This window comes from Rhinoderma darwinii, chromosome 2 (genome assembly GCF_050947455.1).
Source record: "Rhinoderma darwinii isolate aRhiDar2 chromosome 2, aRhiDar2.hap1, whole genome shotgun sequence".
In the NCBI taxonomy this organism is placed as follows: domain Eukaryota; kingdom Metazoa; phylum Chordata; class Amphibia; order Anura; family Rhinodermatidae; genus Rhinoderma; species Rhinoderma darwinii.
Genome location: NC_134688.1, coordinates 297413390 through 297432368, shown reverse-complemented (window position 1 = coordinate 297432368; position 18979 = coordinate 297413390). Strand labels below are relative to the sequence as shown.

At 47.4% G+C, this 18979-nt stretch overlaps 1 protein-coding gene across 1 annotated transcript in view; it reads left to right on the top strand.

Moving 5' to 3' along the window:
• Nucleotides 1-18979, top strand: part of IPO9 (importin 9) — a 105734-nt gene that overhangs the window by 19747 nt on the left and 67008 nt on the right. The window contains exons 3-6 of the mRNA XM_075853489.1: nt 4315-4401; nt 4492-4693; nt 7364-7452; nt 16788-16874. Of these exons, the coding sequence (XP_075709604.1) occupies nt 4315-4401; nt 4492-4693; nt 7364-7452; nt 16788-16874 (465 nt within the window). The remainder of the gene's footprint in view (nt 1-4314; nt 4402-4491; nt 4694-7363; nt 7453-16787; nt 16875-18979) is intronic.

Sequence of the window (18979 nt, the reverse complement as noted above, 5' to 3'; positions counted from 1 at the left end):
GGACGTCACATCCCAAGCCTAGGGCTGCAACCAGTGTCAACAAATACCATCAGAAGGTGGTTGCACGACACCTGGCAATGGAGGCTGGAATGGAGGTCTATCCTCTTCTTCAGTGATGGTTCCCACTTTTGTCTTGCAAAAACACAAAAGGACCCTGGTAGTTGGTGGGCACATTAACAATTACTATAAACTAAATGACTAAGGCAAAGGAAGCCCTATTTCCCAACTACGTATACAAGAGTTAAATTAGATAAAATGAAAAACCTTTATTATGCTATTGTAAGAAAATTGACTAACCACGTATATTAAATTAAAGTAGTCAATGCAAGCTGCCTTGTGAGTGAACTATAAGGCACAATGACTAGAGAGTATATTTAATAGCATACCTCTATCTGTTGATGTATAAATATGGAGCCAGCGGCTGCAGAACGGTAATGGTACATTGAACAGCAGAGATTGATAATTAAATTCGTAAACCCCCCCCCCCCCCGATATGTTTCGTTACATATGTAGCGTCTTCAGGGGTTACCGGGGCTAATGACTGCGCGCAGCGAACTTCTCCGGGTTTTATAAACTTAGTGACTTGTATATGGGTATGTCCCTGTGGATAGCCAGTAATAGATGGTATAGAAGGACGAGCCCTTCTCTGGTATGAGGGAAGTATGGGGCTGACCAATCAGAGGTCATGTCGGGTGGCCAATCATAGAGTAGAGAGAGCGCATGAGTGTAGAGAAGGTATCCAGCTTCTAATTATGAAAATGCCAAAGCACACACTTTTGTCTTGGACGAAACGATAGCCGGTTTGGATTGGTCTGGAGACCACGTGGGCAACGCCATGAAGAGGCCTTCACAAGGGAACGTCACACCGGTACTACTCCCGGGATTATGGTGTGGGGTGGCATAATGTACGGTAGCCGGACTCCTCTAGTCTTTATTTCAGGTACACTAACAGCTCGGCGTTACATTGATTTGGTCGTGGAACCAGTGGTACGGCCATTTCTCTAAAGTGTCCCAGAAGCCGGTTTTCAACAGGACAATGCCAGGCCGCATGTTGCTAGTGCTACTGTGAGCAGCCTGCTTGGCCTAAACGTGCTACCATGGCATGCAGCGTCTTTGGTCTCCCATCAAGCACATCTGGGACGTCATTGGTCGGCAATTGCAATGGGAGTTGCCAGCAGCCGATCTTGATGATTTGCATGCCCGATTGCATTCAGCATGGCATAACATTCATCAGACCACCATTAATAACCTCATTGGTAGCATTCCAAGGCTTGTAAGTGCGTGTATTCCTGAGCATTGCGCTCCTACTCTATACAGATTAAATCAAGATGTTTGGAAGATTTTGTTTGTCATCATTTTCTCCCCTTTTTTCGATGGGAATCGGAGCCGTAGTTCATATAGTGCTAGAATCTGCCTGAAACGTCACATTTAAAATTAAAGCTGAAAAATGGCGACAAATGCTTTCAGCACTGGTTGTGGCACATTTCAGCGCACAAAACAGTGCGTGGTTTGCAATCCGTGTCTAAAAACATTCAGCCACTAATTTTCAGCCTCAACTTAATACCGTGTGAGCATACCCTTAGTAAGGGTATAAGGCACTCTGCAAAGTTTTATAGACGCAACTGAAGCCCCCTGCGTTGATCATAGAGCTAGGAAAGGGAAGCTAAATGCTATTGCCTCAGAGAGGCAGGCCGGCTTCCTGCTATAGCAAGACCGCGCTGGAGAAATAGGTAATCGGGCAATGAACAGTTAACCTTTTGCAAAACAAAGACTGAAAGCTTAAAGAGGTTCTGTCACCAGATTTTGCCACCCCTATCTCCTATTGCAGCAGATCGGCGCTGCAATGTAGATTACAGTATCGTTTTTATTTTTAAAAAACGAGCATTTTTGGCCAAGTTATGACCATTTTTGTATTTATGCAAATGAGGCTTGCAAAAGTCCAAGTGGGCGTGTTTACAGTAAAAGTACAACTGGGCGTGTATTATGTGTGTACATCGGGGAGTTTTTACTACTTTTACTAGCTGGGCGTTCTGATGAGAAGTATCATCCACTTCTCTTCAGAACGCCCAGCTTCTGGCAGTGCAGACACACAGCGTGTTCTCGAGAGATCACGCTGTGGCGTCACTCACTTCCTCCCCCAGGTCCTGCATCGTGTCGGCACCAGAGGCTACAGTTGATTGTGCATCAGCGTTTGCAGGTAAGTAGCTACATCGACTTACCTGCAAACGCTGATGCTGCTGCAGAATCAACTGTAGCCTCTGGTGCCCATGTGTCCTCGCTCGTCTGACACGATGCAGGACCTGGGGCAGGACGTGAGTGACGTCACAGCGTGATCTCTCGAACACGCTGTGTCTGCACTGCCAGAAGCTGGGCGTTCTGAAGAGAAGTGGATGATGGTTCTCGTCAGAACGCCCAGCTAGTAAAAGTAGTAAAAACGCCCCAATGTACGCAAATAATACACGCCCACTTGGACTTTTGCAAGCCTCATTTGCATAAATACAAAAATGGTCATAACTTGCCCAAAAATGCTCGTTTTTAAAAAATAAAAACGTTACTGTAATCTACATTGCAGCGCCTATCTAATGCAATAGCAGATAGGGGTTGCAAAATCTGGTGACAAAGCCTCTAAGCCCCTGGTAATCATTGGTTGTTTCCACAGGAAGCTACAGTTGCTGTAAGGGAAAAGTATTGGTACATGGATTCTATTCAATGAAGTGGGCGACCATTTCATACTTGGTAACCTTGAGCCCTCCACTGTGGGAGCTGCTTTTTGCAGCAGCTCTCCATTCTTTCAGAGGAACATCTGAAGCGGGGGTGACCCAGTCCATGCTTGCCCTTTTGGGACAAACACAACCTCGAGCGCGCAAGTTTTCTTAATTGGGAGAAGGGAGTAGCTTATCTCCTTACAGAGAAAAGGATAGGGAATGTTGGAGTCCAAAAATGCAATCCTTATCTCTCGTGACACTGCCATACACATAAGATGGTCGGCCTCTCCCGCTGAAATCGGTGGTTTCGGCTGACACTTATCTAGCGTGTATGGCCACCTTGCGGGATATTTGATAACCCCTATACCAACCCCTAGATTTCTAGGGTTTTCAGCAGATCCCAAAAGAATATAGGTGATAAATGTTTGATCTCTGTGGGCTGCACTTTTGTGGTTGTCCTCACCTAACCGCGGTGAGGAGGAGTTTGAATGGAGCAGCGGTAGAGTATGCAGGCCGCTGTTCCATTTAAACACTATGGGTGTGGCGGAAACGGCATTTATGTATGTGATAAATGTATTTGGTGGGAAGACTTCTTTAAGGAGCGCCAGTCATCGTAATGCTGCATTATTATAATATAATAAATATGTTCTGCACTATGTGACTACATTTCTTTCTGCAATTGACTTGATCACTGCATCTTTAGTAAAAAAAAAAATGCAGAGTGATTACAGCCTCAGATCCCTGAAGAAAATATAGGACCTAACATTAATTGGGAGTAGCTCGTGCTGATTGTGTGGGGTCCAAGCAGCGAATGGTCGTTTTAGAGTGATTATCTCCGTTATGCTGCCCTCACTAAGCATAAGTAGTGACCGACACGCAGATTTCTGTTACTTATGTGCTAACGTTAAGCAGTTTTGTAGAACTTTAATCCTTGGCAGCGCACGGCCAGCACAGTCAGAGAAGAGTCGTGCTTATTTATGAGCTGCTTCTTCCTCTGCCCACCCGCCGCTGATTAACAGATTTTTCACTATTACTGTGCAAAGGGAGAAATCTGGCAATCGGGGGAAGAAGTAGTTCATGAATTAGGCCTCATGCACACGACTGTATTGGTTTTGAGGCCTGTGCATCAGTGTGTCATTTTGATTCACGGATCCACAACAATTCACCAGTATTGGTGAATCCGCAAATCCGGACAGTAAAATGATTTGCCCTCGGATGGTACAGATTTGCGGCCCCCGCACCCATCTGTGTAAATCACGGTCATGTGCATGGGGCCACATAATAGGAAGGGTCTGCAATTTATCTGCAAAAGTGTGGACAAATTGCATCTGCAAAAATACGGTCGTGTGGATGAGGCCTTAGTGTGACTCGTCTCTGACTGCGCTGGCAGTGCGCTGCCAAGGATTAAAGTTCTACAAAACGACTTAACATTTACACATAAGTGACAGACCTCTGAAATTGGCTTCTCTGCCACTACTTAATTCTGTCCTCCATTTCAACAGTATTTGAGAAGTTTTCAAGAAATGAAGTCCCATTGAAATTACATTGGTGTGAAAAGCAATTGAGAAGTGCAATTCATCAGTAAATCCAGTTATTCTTCACTTCCCAGCTGGCGTCGGTGGTTTTAAAGCAGTATGTTGAAAATCATTGGTGTTCCCAATCTGAGAAGTTCAGGTTACCTGAGACTACTGAAAGGGTAAGTAATCTTGTTTTTTGTAGTATTATGGGATGTTTGAGCGTGGGGTTGGGCTCGAAGGTATGCTAATACATTTTCCCTTTTTATTAGGCTAAAGCAGCAATCCGTCAACTGCTTCCTCGAGGGCTTAGAGAGTCTATGAGTAAAGTACGTTCCAGTGTAGCATATGCGGTGTCTGCTATTGCCCATTGGGATTGGCCTGAAGCCTGGCCTCAGCTTTTTAACTTGCTCATGGAGATGCTAGTAAGCGGTGAAGTCCATGCTGTCCATGGTGCCATGAGAGTCTTGACAGGTACAAGCACTTGTGGTATTTATGTTCTGGTCAGATTCTGTGACCACAATTTTAAATATAAGGAATTCTTATAAGTTTTTCAAGATTATTTTAAAGTGTGCTTCTATTAAAACATATAATTCCATGTCCTACACTTTCATGGATATGGTCATGTATGCTGTGCTTTCATGCAAATGAAATGCACATTTGGGATGAGCATTGAAAGTGTAATTTAGGTGTAAGTGGACCCTAATAAGTAATGCATGAGAACTACTGATCAGAATAAGGCCTTACTCACACGGCAGAGCAATCCTGCTATGGGGGAACATCCCCGTACATACGGAGTCCGATGGCACATTCTATGATTCTTCTTTTTTCCATATGAAAATGGTGAAACCGTAGAGGCTCACACATCTATTTGGCAGCCCTATTGTGGCTCCATAAAAAACTGACCCATAATGTGGCTGTGTGCATGAGCTCTAAGGAAAGCTGTAAAATACAGTGCTTGTCACTCAAATGTTTTGAAAGAAAATAACCATGGAGCTCCTACCTATTTTGAATAAACTATATGGCCAAATTATTTATTTGGCCATATAGTTTATTCAAAATAGGTAGGAGCTCAATGGTTATTTTTAAAAAAAAAACATTTGTGTGACAAGCGCTGTGTATTACGTACACTTGACAATTACACCCATTTGAGCTTGTTGGGCAACACATTCTAAAACCATGGGTGCTGATATGGCGTTTGGCCCCCTTTTGTATCTATAACAGCCTTCACTTTGTGTATAATGTCTTTTTATGCTGTAGCATTACCCTTCACCGGCTACTAAGGGTCCTAGAACAAACCCTGGAAAACTGCCTGAGACCATAATTTCACCTCCACCACACAGTAGGCATGATGTGTTCCAGTCAGTAGTGTTCTCCTGCCATCCGGCAAACCCCGATTCATCAATCGGATTTTAAGATCATGAAATGTCATTCATCACTCCAGAGAACACGTCCAGCCGTGCCGTACATTACACCGCTCCGGCTGAAGCTTTGGCATTGTGTATGGTGAACATAAGCTTTTTTGCATCTGCTCCCGATGCACAGTTCTTCTGCTGATGTCACTTCCAGAGGCAGTTTAAAATGCTGTAGTGCGTGTTGCGGCAGATGGTAGGCGAGTTTTACATGCCACACTCGGCGGCCCCGCTTTGAGTTGGTGCGGCTCTGTGACTCAGCTGTTGCTGCTCCTACAGTTGGCGGGGCAGATCGAGTCACTAACTGACTTGTGGCAAAGGTGGCATCTTATGACAGTGCCACAATTAAAGTCACAGAGTTTGATATGTGAAGTTATTGCATGGGGGCTATATTTTCTTTTTTTCTCTTTTTTTTTTATTTAGTATGTTATCAATGTTTGTTTCATTATAGTCTATCAAAACAAAGCTAAAATTTGGGTCTGCTGAAGTGTTAGATTTGTCAAAGTTGTGTACTGTAGTATATTTACTTAAAGGGTTGTCTCATAGACAACCCCTTTCATAAAGAAGATATGAAACAGGTGATTTTGCTGGGAAAAGGCTTTTTTTTCCTGCAGCACAAATGTAATTATTAACCCCTTAATGACCGCCGATACGCCTCCTCACGGCGGTCATTAAAGGGCTTTATTCTAGTCCGCCGCCTTTTCACGACAGCCTAATCAACGTCAGAGTCGGGGCTCGGCTGTCTTATGATAGCCGGGCTCCTGCTCCAACGGTAGCGATCGAAGTTTACTTCGATCACGGCCGTTCAACCCCTCAAATGTCGCGGTCATTAGCGACCGCTGCATTTGAGTTGTTTACAGAGGGAGGGAGCTCCCTCTGTCACCAATTGGCGGCCCGCAAATGCAATTGCGGGCTTCCGATGGGGTGCCATGGTAGCCGGGGGCCTAGCAAAGGCCCCCAGGTCTGCCCTGGCTATATGCTTATTAGGACGTGCCAGAGGCATGTCCTAATAGATGCTTGTCAGTTTTACAGGAAGTATACCAGAGCATTATATCTGCGATCTAAAGATCGCATAGTGAAGTCTCCTAGTGAGACTGAAAAAAGAATTAATGTGAAATAAAAATTGATAAAAAGGTGCACATTAAAAAAAAATCAATTTTTTTGCCATTTTTTTATTTAGTAAAAGTATAAAAATAAAACAAAAAGTACACATATATGGTATTCCCGCAATCGTAATGGCCCAAAAAATAAAATGACCCCATCCCCAAAAAAAGTTGTTAAAAACATTCTATATACACCAAAACGGTGCCATTGAAAAACACAACTCATCCCGCAAAAAACAACTCCTCATACAGCTATGTCCATGTGAAAATAAAAAAGTTATAGCTCTTTGAATGTGACGATGGAAAAACTAATAAAGTTGCTTGGTCATTAGGGCCCAGAATGCATGGAGGGGGGTTAAATGGTGGCCATTCAGATGTCAAACATGGATGGCTTGAGTCCACCAGAACGGGAGCTACTTTTACGGTGCGACTCTCCATTCAGGCTATTAGAGGGGGGGCCCCCTCTGACGTCCATATAAGCTAATACGGCATATCTTCGTGAGACAACCCCTTTTTAGGTTTCTAAAGTTCATACTATTTAAAAATGTTTTGCAATGTCATTTTTCATGTATTGTACAAAGTCTGATAAACCATATGCTTATAATGAATATACTTACCTTTCCTTACAGAGTTCACTCGTGAGGTAACTGACTCACAAATGCCCTTGGTAGCTCCTGTCATTCTGCCAGAGATGTACAAGATCTTTACGATGAGTGAGGTGTGTTAAGTGTATTTATTCGATTTGCATTGATATTGCCTTGTAAAAAAAATAAACATTTCATAGGAGTATTCTATTAATTTTAAGATAAATACCTGATTTCATAATGACACCTCACAATTACAGTAGTTAATTTGTCTTTCAGTTTGCCTGTTGTGGTGCATATTCCTTTTTTTTCTCTGTGATTACCCAATGGTTTTTCCTTGCAATAAAAAAAGATCATGGTTACTATTTGTAAAAAAAAAAAACAAAAACAATCAGAGCAGAAGGCAATATAGTTAGGGTTGTCCATTTTCATCAAATTAATGTTATTTTTTGTTGAAAATTCATACAATTATCCAATATACTTTCTGTATTAATTCTTCAAGGTTTTCAAGATTTCTGCTTGCTGTTATTCTTCATTGCTTTACTTCCAGTTGATAAAATTATATCCACGGTCATGTGATGGACACCCAGGTAATAGGATCATTAGAAGACAAACCGTTGATACCCATAATATAACTGTAACAAACCCAACACTTGTGTGTCTATCACATGACCACAAACACCATTTTTATCCACTGGAAGTAAACAAGATTTTGAAAACGTGGGGAAGTAATACAGAAAGTATATTAGAAAATTGTAAAACGTAATTATACAAAAAGAAAATTAACCCCTTAACGACATGCCACTTACATGTACTTGGCAGCCATTAAGGGGAAGTATGAAGCAGGCTCACGGGCTGAGCTCGCTCGATACATAGCAGTGACAGCTGTGTAATACAGCCGACACCTGACTACAATGGGCGGAATCAAAGATCCCTTTAATTCTGCCCGTTTTACCGCTTAGATGGCGTCATCAGCGTAGAGATGGTACTGGAAGCCAAATCTGCTAATAGTTTGTCCAAGTGGGGAGGACCTAGGACTGAGCTCTGAGGAACCCCAACAGCCAAGGGAGGAGTAAAAGTGGAACCAGCAAATGATACACTGAGTGAGCCGTCAGATATAGGAAGAAAACCAAGAGAGGATTTTCCTTAAGGCCAATAGGCTGGGGCATACGGAGTAGAAGTTGGTGGTCCACCGTGTCAAGCGCTACAGAGAGATCCAGAAGAATCATTAGAGGGTGGTGGCTGTTAGATTTAGCCGTCAGGAAATCATTTGAGACTTTAGTAAGGGCAGTTTCTGTAATGTGGATTGTGGAAATAAGATTGTAAGCTGCTTAGAAGAGAGTTAGCAGATAGATAGCGTATGAGGACAGAGTAGACCAAGCATATCACATCTCCAACACACCGGGGAAACTGCCGGAATCATGGCATGTAATCTGGAAGGCACCCTATACCAGCGCGTTAAAATTTTAAATCCCGCTTCTTGATACCTGGTGGCCATGGACGATTTATGTGTCATCGTGTATACCCTATCCTGTTGTTCAGCCGAGAGTGAGATTCCCAAGTCCCTTTCCCACTGTAGCAAGTATGTGGGTGTGGAGAGGGTAGATGGGGAGATCAGTAAGGAGTATAGTCTGGATAGAGTGTGCCTCATCGAGCTCGTGCCTGCGCAAAGGAGTTCAAACGGGGTTTTGTCCCGAGCATGTTCCGCAGGGTTAGGTAAGGACACCAGGAAGTGTCTCAACTGAGTAACCTGCCAGGGAGTGAGGGGAGAGGGTCTGTCAAAGACGTCCGTTGCGGACCAGTCATCCATGACTCCCCGTGCAGGTAATGAGAGGCGGGGCCCCTACCTGCCTGCAACCAGCTCCGAAATGGACCCCCCTCCCGCCCTGGAGGAAATGCAGGGTTACCCAAGACTGGGAACATGGGGGACGGGGATGGGGAGATCTCTTTCCGGGGAAAGACCTTTGACGCCACTGTCAGTGAGAGCCCTATCGTCGGATGTGTCCTTGCTGTCAGAGGGGTATCCCTGCCCAGCCAAGGCAGAGCCTGTAGGGGGACAGCCATAGAAGACTGTTCCATCGACACCCATTGTTTGACCTCCGTGTGGCGGAACCAGTCCAGGAACCACGTCAAGTGCGAGGCCTGGTGGTAGGAAATAAAGTCAGGGAGCCCCACGCCCCCTTCACTCTTAGAGCGAAAAAGCGTGCAGCGGGCTATACGGGCTGGTTTCCCCACCCAAATGAAGTGGTGGAACAAGGACAACAGAGCTCGGAAGAAAGTGCGGGGCATGTGGATCGGTAGGGCTTGGAAGAAGTACAGTATCCGTGGGAGAATGTTCATTTTGAAGATTGCACATCTGCCGAACCACGTGAAGGTGCCCTTCGACCAGGAATCCAAATCGCTCTTTACACGTTGCAGGAGAGGAGGATAGTTAACTGCGTAAAGGCGAGAGAGATCCCTGGAGAGCTGGACCCCCAAGTATTGAAGCGAGTCTCTAGCCCACTTGAAGGAGAAGGACCCCGATAAGTCCTCGACTAGGGCCTTTGGCAGTGATTTGTTGAGATCCTTAGACTTCTGATAATTAATTTTAAAATTTGACAGCTTCGAGTATCCACTCATCTCCGCCATGAGGTTGGGCAGGGAGATCCTGGGTGCAGTGAGAAAGAACAGAAGGTCATCCGCATACGCCGCCACTTTATGCGATCTTCCCCCCACTGATACACCCGCTATATCTGGATTAGAACGAACCTGACAGAGGAAGGGTTCCAGGCACAAAATAAAGATCAAGGGAGACAGGGGGCATCCCTGCCGCGTGCCATTGGTGATAGAGAGCGGAGAAGCTAAGGTACCATTAACCTTAACCCTGGCAGAAGGAGATGAGTAGAGGCTCGAGATCCATTGCATCATGTGGGAACCCAGCCCGACGTGCCGCAAAGTGGCCGACATGAAGTCCCAGTCTACCCTGTCAAAGGCCTTCTGCGCGTCCGTGGACAGCAGCAGTGTGGGCAGAGACGAGGCAGTCGCGTGATAAATCAGATTAATTGCCCTAGTGGTGGTATTCCTAGCTTCCCTCAGGGGCATGAAGCCCACCTGATCATTATGGATCACATTGTGGAGAAGGGGGGTAAGTCTATGGGCCAAGATCTTTGCAAACAACTTGAGATCTACATTAAGCAGGGAAATGGGACGGTAGTTTTGGCAGCTGGTGGGGGTCCTTCCCTTCCTTGGGTATGACCATAATGTATGCCCGCAAGGCATCCTGAGGGAGAGAGCACCCGTCTTCGAGAGAGTTATAGGCCTGCAGGAAATGGGGCCCGAGAAGGTCTGAGCAAGCCTTGTAGTACTGAATGGGGAGACCATCCGGGCCCGGCGCCTTCCCCACCGGGGAATTTTTCAGGGCCCTGGACCACTCCTCTGATGAAATCTGCTCTTCCAAAGCCGCTAGAGCTTCCTGTGGGATACTTTTCATCCCCGAGGAGCGAAGGTATGCCTCCATCTGCTCCAGTCTAGTTCCCCCCTCTGCGGTAGGGGAGGTCCGCGGGAGATTGTAGAGTGAGTGGTAGTACGCCCGGAAGGCTTCCGAGATGTCCTGGGGGCGGTGTACACCCCCGGCTCCGGGTGCCTGCACCTGGGGGACATAGGTTCGTGACCTGGTTTTCCGCAGTGCCCGTGTCAGAGTCCTGCCTGGTTTGTTACTGAATTCATAGAAGTGTCACCTACACTTTACTAGGGAGACCCTAGCCTTAGCAAGACAAAGAGACCGGACCTGAACACGCAACTGCCCCAGCTCTGCCCCCCCACCCGGTCCAGGGAAGCCTTGTGGGACTGCTCAAGGAGGTGTATGCGAGATAACAGGTCACTCAAGTGAGCCGTCCGTTCCCTTTTGAGTTTAGATCCGATCCGAATAAAGGAACCTCGGATCACGCACTTATGTGCTTCCCAGACACTAAGCGGACTTACATCTGGAGATACATTCGTAGCAAAGTACTCCCGTAGGTCCCTGTGTATTTCTGAAATTACCGTCGGGTCCTGCAGAAGCGAGTCATTTTAACTGCCACTGCCAGGAGCGAGGGTGGGCTGCAGGGAGACAGAGAGAGAGTGTAATGAGGGCGTGGTCTGAGAAGGTTATGTTATCTATAGAGACTGAGGAGAGGATGGAGAGATGGGAGTGGCGCAGAAAGAAGTAGTCTAGTCTGGTGTATGTGTTGTGGGGGGCCGAAAAGAAGGTGTAGTCTTTAGTCGTCGGGTGCATAAGCCGCCACGCGTCTATCAGTTGGTGTTCATGTCGACCTGGGTAGCGACGAGTGTCCAAGTGAGGAGTCTATAGTCGGGTCCAATGTAAGGTTCAGGTCCCCCCCTAGTATGAGAGTGCCTTCCAAAAAACCATCCAACTCCGTCAAGACCCCTTCAAAGAAGGCGACCTGACCAGTGTTAGGGAGATAGCATGTGGCCAGCGTGAACAGTGTGTTAGCCAACCTACCCTTCACGAAGATATACCGTCCCGCTCCATCTGTACGAGTCTCCACGTGCTCCCACGGAAGAGAACGAGAGATCAGGATAGAGACCCCCTTGGTCTTGGAGTCCGGTGAGGTACTGTGATACCCCTCCGTATAGTGAGAGTCCGTCAACCGTGGAACGCCGTCCGCCCGGAAGTGAGTTTCCTGGAGGAACGCCACATGCGCTTTCTTTTTCCATAGGAGACGGAGGATGGAGGATCTCTTCTCTGGAACGTTCAGGCCCTGTGCATTCAGGGAAACAACCGTAATGTTAAACATATGGAGCCACAGTAGGGAAACAAAAAGGGGGGGGGGGGAAAGGCGGGGAAAGAAATTGATACCCCCGTAGAGAGGAATGAGGGCCGAGAAGAGGGACACTAGCGTCCCACTAACAGAACCCCTAATCAATACTTCGCGTGTAATGCCGGGCCCGGGAGAAAATACCCCTGAGCACGACACAACAGCGCGGAAACCTAGTGGGGAACGTAGAAGGACCGCAGCGTGAAGAGGTGATCTCCCTGAGACTCGCCACCAATTGAGCCTGAGGTAGTAAGTGCCAAAAAGAGAGCTGCCCGGAGCCCCGGACTCATGCGGCTAACTGTAACAGGTGCATGAAGGTTCCCGACCTTCCACCGCGGCGCAGTGTGAGGGGGGGGGGGGAAGGGTCCCTCAGACAATTCCCAGGACCTCACTGACCGAACCCCCTGGCCCACCTAAATTCCTCCTCGGCCTAAGAACAGTCCCTCCCGCAAAAGGAAGGGGGGTTAGACACTCGTATCAAACAAGTAGAACCCTACTGACTCCCTTATGGATACAATGGCCCATTAGCCTTCTGGGCGCGGGCGGATCAGTTTCTTCGGGACGAACGCCGTCCAGATGCCCGTTGCTCACGAGGACCGTCTCTAGGATGTGGCAGAGGAGGGTGCACAGTTTCTGAATACAGACGACCCCCCCCCCCCCCCGGGGAAGAGCGATGGTGGCGGCTCCGTCCAATCTGGAAGGCGTACAGGAGAGATTTCTAAGAAGCGGAAGGCTGCTTCCAAATCATCCGGTTAGTGGACGGCAAAGGATTGCCCCTGTCAGCGGAGAATGACGTGGAAGGGATGACCCCATCTATAGGAAGCGCCCGCTTCTTTGGTAGCCTCCAGCAAAGGGCGTATCACCCTGCGCATATGTAGGGTCAGCCTAGATACATCCGGCAAGATGGACACCTCCTCACCCTGGAAAGGGACGGCCCCCCCGCTCCCAGGCTAGCCGTGCAATGTCCTCTTTTTGCTTGTAGAAGTGAACCCTGCAGATGACATCTCGCGGGCGGTTACTCTCCCTGTTCCGTGGGCCTGCTAAGCGATGTACCCTGTCCATTTCAATGGCCGAGTCGCGTGGTCTGTCCATGAGCTTGTTACAGATATGGGTGACAACCTCGTATAGTTCCTCGGGCGGCACAGATTCTGAAATGCCCCTCAACTTTAGGTTGTTCCGCCTCCCCCTGTTCTCCACATCGTCCAGGTGCAGGGAGAAGTCCCTCATTTGGGTAGCTTGGGTGTCCATTGACTGGGAGAGAACCAAGATATCCGTAGTGTGAACAGAGTTCTGGCGCTCCAGGGCGTCTACCCGTGCAGTTAAAGATCGTAAATCCTGGGACACCACCCCTGTGAGCGGGCCCCTTAGTATGGCTCGTGTGCCCTGGCTCAGGGGTGTCATGTCTTCTATGTGGGATTGCAGGGGGGCAGCGAAGGAGAGTGGCGCCTTATCAGTCGCACCTTTTAGTGCCCGGCGGCCATGTTCCTGCTCGGGCTCAGGAGGATACTGCTGGGGGAGGGGAGCGGCAGCTCTCCCCGGAGGCACAGACCCTGCCACGGTCCCTGCATCTGGACCTACCTCCAGGGACGGAGCACCGGAGGCACGGTCCTGTTGGCCTCTGGAGGATCCGGCTGGAGCAGCGGTGCCGGTGGGCGGAGAGTCTCCACGCGACGTCGGGGATCGACTGCGGCCTACGGCGGGAATTGAGGAGGGCCGTGGTGAAGACCCGTCACGGCCGGATCGGAGGTAGTGATCCATCGAGGAGGGACCCGGAGAGACCGACTGAGACTTGCGGTGTCTCCCCTTGGTCATCCCGACGTTGGAGCAGGTAAGAGAGACCCGAGGTAGTGCGTAGAGAGTGGTGCGGGTCCGGAGCTCCAAGCACACGCGTCCTCACACCGCCATCGCCAAGCCACCTATTTGAGCGTTTAATTTTAATGTTTGGCAGCCTTATTGGAACAGGAGACTGAAGAGAGAGGGTACAGTGAGGACTGTAGATTGTCTGAGTTGCTGAGTGTTGACGGCATGTAGATTTCTCTATGTATGATGGGTAGGCTAAACCATGAGGAGGCAGAGAAATTTTGATAGTAAAGCAGAGAAGGTTGTGGTCAGATTGTTGTAGAGGAGAGTGAGCAGAGTCGTGAGAAGACTAGATTAAGTGAATTCCCATCTCCATGTGTAGGAGAATTAGTAAGCGGTGAAAGACCTAGGGAGGAGGTTGAAGATGGAAACTGGGAGGCAGATGAGGATATTGGGTTATCAATGGGGTTGTTAAAGTCACCAATTATGAGATTGGGGGTTTTAGACCATAGGAAATAAAAACTCAAGGTGGCAAAGTGATATAGGAATTGGCGGACTGAGCCAGAGGCGTGGTAGACTTCCGGTTCTTGGAAGGAGAATGGTCTGAGGGTGTGAACCTCAAAGCAGGGGAATGTGAGTGAGAGTATATGGGAAATGACCTGCAGAGCAGTGTGTGGAGAGAAGTAGGGTTACAAGAATTCTTGTATTTCGATGGCCTATGTATTAGAAACCCACATAAATCACCCCATTTTAAAAACTAAACCCCTCAAAGTATTCAAAACAGTATTTAGTAAGTTTCTTAACCCTATAGGCGTTTCGCAGGAATTAAATTATTATTTATTTTTTGCAGAAAATCCTTTCCATTATTTTTTTTTCCCGTAAAACAGAAGGTTTTAACAGAGAAACGCAACTCAATGTTTATTGCCCAGATTCTGCAGTTTTTAGAAGTATTCCACATGTGGCCCTAGTGTGCTTATGGACTGAAACACAGGCCTCAGAAGCAAAGGAGCACAGAGTGGATTTTGAGGCCTCCTTTTTGTTAGATTATATTGTGGGCACCATGTCAGGTTTGAAGAGGTCTTGTGGTGTCAAAACAGTGGAATCCCCTAAAAGTGACCCCATTTGACAAACTACACCCCTCAAGCAATTTATCGAGGGGTATAGTGAGCATTTAGACCAGGGGTCTCAAGCATGCGGCCCACGGGCTTTCATCTGAGGCCAGCTAGTACAAACTCTGCTCCGGGACTCTGGAATTCCCTGACATCGCTGTCCATATATGGGCAGCGATGTCTTGGGCTTCCCCAGAGCCGGAGTCCCGTGCAGAGTGCTAGTATAGGCTCTGCTCCGACTCTGTGGAATTCCCTGACATCGCTGTCCATATATGGACAGTGTGTCAGGGTCTTCACCAGAGCGGAGTCCCTGCAGAGCGCTAGTATTGGCTTTGCTCCGGGACTCTGTGGAATTCCTTGACATCGATGTCCATGTATGGACACACGATGTCTGGGGCTTCCCAAGAGCCGGAGTCCTGGGCAGAGCGCTAGTATAGGCTCTTCTCCGGGACTCTGGAATTCCCTGACATTTCTGTCCATATATGGACAGTGTTGTCAGGGTCTGCCCCAGAGCGGAGTCCTGGGCAGAGCGCTAGTATAGGCTCTTCTCCGGGACTCTGGAATTCCCTGACATTTCTGTCCATATATGGACAGTGTTGTCAGGGTCTGCCCCAGAGCGGAGTCCTGGGCAGAGCGCTAGTATAGGCTCTTCTCCGGGACTCTGGAATTCCCTGACATTTCTGTCCATATATGGACAGTGTTGTCAGGGTCTGCCCCAGAGCGGAGTCCCGGGCACAGCGCTACTATAGGCTCTGCTCCGGGACTCTGTGGAATCTTCTGACATCGCTGTCCACATATGGACAGTGATGTCTGGGGCTTCCCCAGAGCCGGAGTACCGGGCAGAGTGCTAGTATAGGCTCTGCTCTGGGACTCTGGGGAAGCCTCTGACATCGCTGTCCATACATCGACAGTGATGTCAGGGGCTTCCCCATAGCAGGAGTCCCAGTAAGGTCAGGAGCACAGCTGGAGTCCCAGGAAGAACCTACTAGCACTCTGCCCCGGACTCAAGCTCTGGGGTTGCCCCTGACAGTGATGTCAGGAGCAGAGCTGGAATCCCAGGCAGAGTGCTAGAAGCGGCTCTGCTCTTGGACTCCAGCTCTGGGCAAGCCCCTGACATCACTCTCCATATATGGACACTGATGTTAATGGCTTCCCTAGAGTTCCGGTGCAGAGCCTATACTAGTGCTCTGCTCCGGGACTCCGGCTCTGGGGTTGCCCCTGATAACACATTCCGGTCCAGGAGGATCCCCTGACGTCACTGTGAATGGACAGTGACGTCAGAGGCTCCAACAGTAGAGGAATCTCCAGCCAAAGCGTCGGCAACGCTCTGGCTGCGGATTCCACTCCTAGAGGGAGCCCCAATGGAGCTATCTATTTCGGGTGTGTGTGGCAGCACCTGCGGAGGGCACTGTGGCAGCACCTGCGGAGGGCACTGTGGCAGTAATGTAGTAGTATTATTATTTTATTACTTTCTGTTTGGCTTTTTCCGGAAATCATTGTATCAGAGTACGGGCTCAATAGAAAGTCTATAAGCCCGTAATCCGAAACATTGGCTTTCCGGAAAAAGCCGAACAGCAACGAAGCGCTCGTGCGCTCCCACGAGTACTACTGCCGCTACGTTTTAGAGATTGGTGTGGGTCTCCGTGCTCTGGCCCCCACCAATCAAAACTGCTCACATGTCAGAAGTTTGTCGAACATTTAGTTGCACTTTAAAGACACAAGTGATTTAATATCTCCATTTTTCACCCTTGTCAATATTTGCAGGTATATGGAATTCGTACACGGTCTCGAGCAGTGGAAATTTTTACTACATGTGCGCACATGATCTGCACTATGGAGGAGATGGAAAAGGTTGGATGTCGATATACATTTATCATATATTGTCATATATAATTTCTTAACATTTTTAGGATATAGGGTGGCTCGTTCATCCTTTCACTGCCGCAACAATTTTCACACTTTTGACATAACAAATGAAACCTAAATTGTAAAATAAAAAATCATACCTCATACCCATCTGTTTTATAAGAGTAGACGGCTCACACATTGTTAAAAAAAAAAAATGTTACGCAGCGCTATAAACTCATGGGCACCTTCATGCAATTTTGCATCAAAGCATTGTGATTTTTTTTTTGTAAAAAAAGGCATATTTGTGGATAAATGTCTGACTTTGTGTATCACCCCCCCCCCCTAGGGTTCACTGGAAGGCTGCACAGAGGGGAGAGATGACAATAACTGACAGTGATCTTTCTTGAATATTTGCCCCTATAAATCTGCCGCAAGCAGACTCCAAGCACGTAAAACAGCTACTTTAACCACTTAGCAACAACCACCATACATGTACGGTGAATGTGTGCTGTCACAATGTGGCACGGTCTCGGACGTAGAGCTCGCACCATACGTGGCGGGTGCCGGCTTTTTTTTATACAGGTGACCCTTGTCTGCATTGGCAGTGATGGGAGGTGACTCCGATCCCGGCTGTTTAACCCCGTTGATACTATGGTCAATATCCACTGCAGCATCGGAGTGGTTAGACAGAGGAATGGAGCTCCCACTGACCCACGATTGCACCGTTGCATCAAAATCGTGGGGTGCCAATTGGTTCCTATGGCAGCCGGAGGTCTAGTGAATGCCTACAGGTCTGCATTCTGTGTCCTACTATTAAGCACAAAAAAGTCAACACACTGCAATGTATAAGTATTGCAGTGTATTGCATGAGCAATCTAGTGACCGCATGGCAAAGTCCCCTAGGGGGATAGAAATGTGTTTTTGTTTTTTTTTTGTGTTTTTTTTTTTTAATTTAACAATTACAATTGGTATTGCTGTGTTGGTAGTAGTCAAAACTATCAAAATATCTCCTTATTAGTGATATCAAGCAGGATAAACACCATACGAAAAAAAATAAAATAAAAATCACTATGCCAGAACTGCTGTTTTTTGGTCACCACGCTTACCAACCCCCCTCAAAAATAGCTTTAAAAGTGATAAAAAAACGATTATGTGGGGCTTGCCCTACAGTGCATGGAGTAGGACTTGTCTGACCAGCTCCATTGCTCCCAGGCTCCATAGCAGCGTAAACCCGGCTTCTAACAAGGCCATACATTGCCGGTTATCCTCCTGAACAAGGGAGTAGCATTCCCTTCCAAGGGTAAGACCAGGAAAATGTCCAGCTTTGCCAAAATAATGAAGTTCTCTCCGATAATGCGCACATCGTGGCGCCGGAGGAAACTGTGAAGGTAGGCCGTGCGGAAAATACTGGAGGGGAACAATTCCCCCTCTGCTTCTGGAGCTTTCTTATCTGCAAATATCCTAGCTCTGCTCCAGTCGCCAGCAGATTTACCTGTAAAACAATGAAAAACGAATAAGATGTCTCTACGAGATGTCAAAAGTTTTGCATAAGTGCAGTTACTCTTACAATTCATCTGCCTTGCTTTTTCCCATGCTGCCAGGCTTTCTGTAATATTTTACAATTAAGCAGAGTTTTTATCCTACAAAGTTTAGTATCATCAGCAAAATCTGACTGCTTACTATCAATACCATTCACAAGGTCATTAATAAAGAGATTAAAAAGAATTGGGCCTAACACAGATCCTTGTGATACCCCAATGCTGAACAATACAAGTCCTATAATGGTAAGAAATAGTGTTATTTCTCATGGACGCACATATGACCGCATATTCTGAAAATGTAGGTACGCTTTAAGATCTTACCTTGCTTCTAAGAGAATGAAGATATAAACAAAATCTGAAAGTGTTAGTGCTATAAAGTTAGGAAGCATAATCCCACATGAATTGGTAATAGCAGTGTTGAGATTTAACCCCTTCCTGACATTTGCTGTATATAAACGGCAAAAGCCAGGAGGGAAAGTATCGAGCGGCATCACAGGCTAAGCCTGGTCCATAAGATGTGCGTGTCGCCTGTATGTTACAGCCGATATTTCACTGCAACGAGCGGAT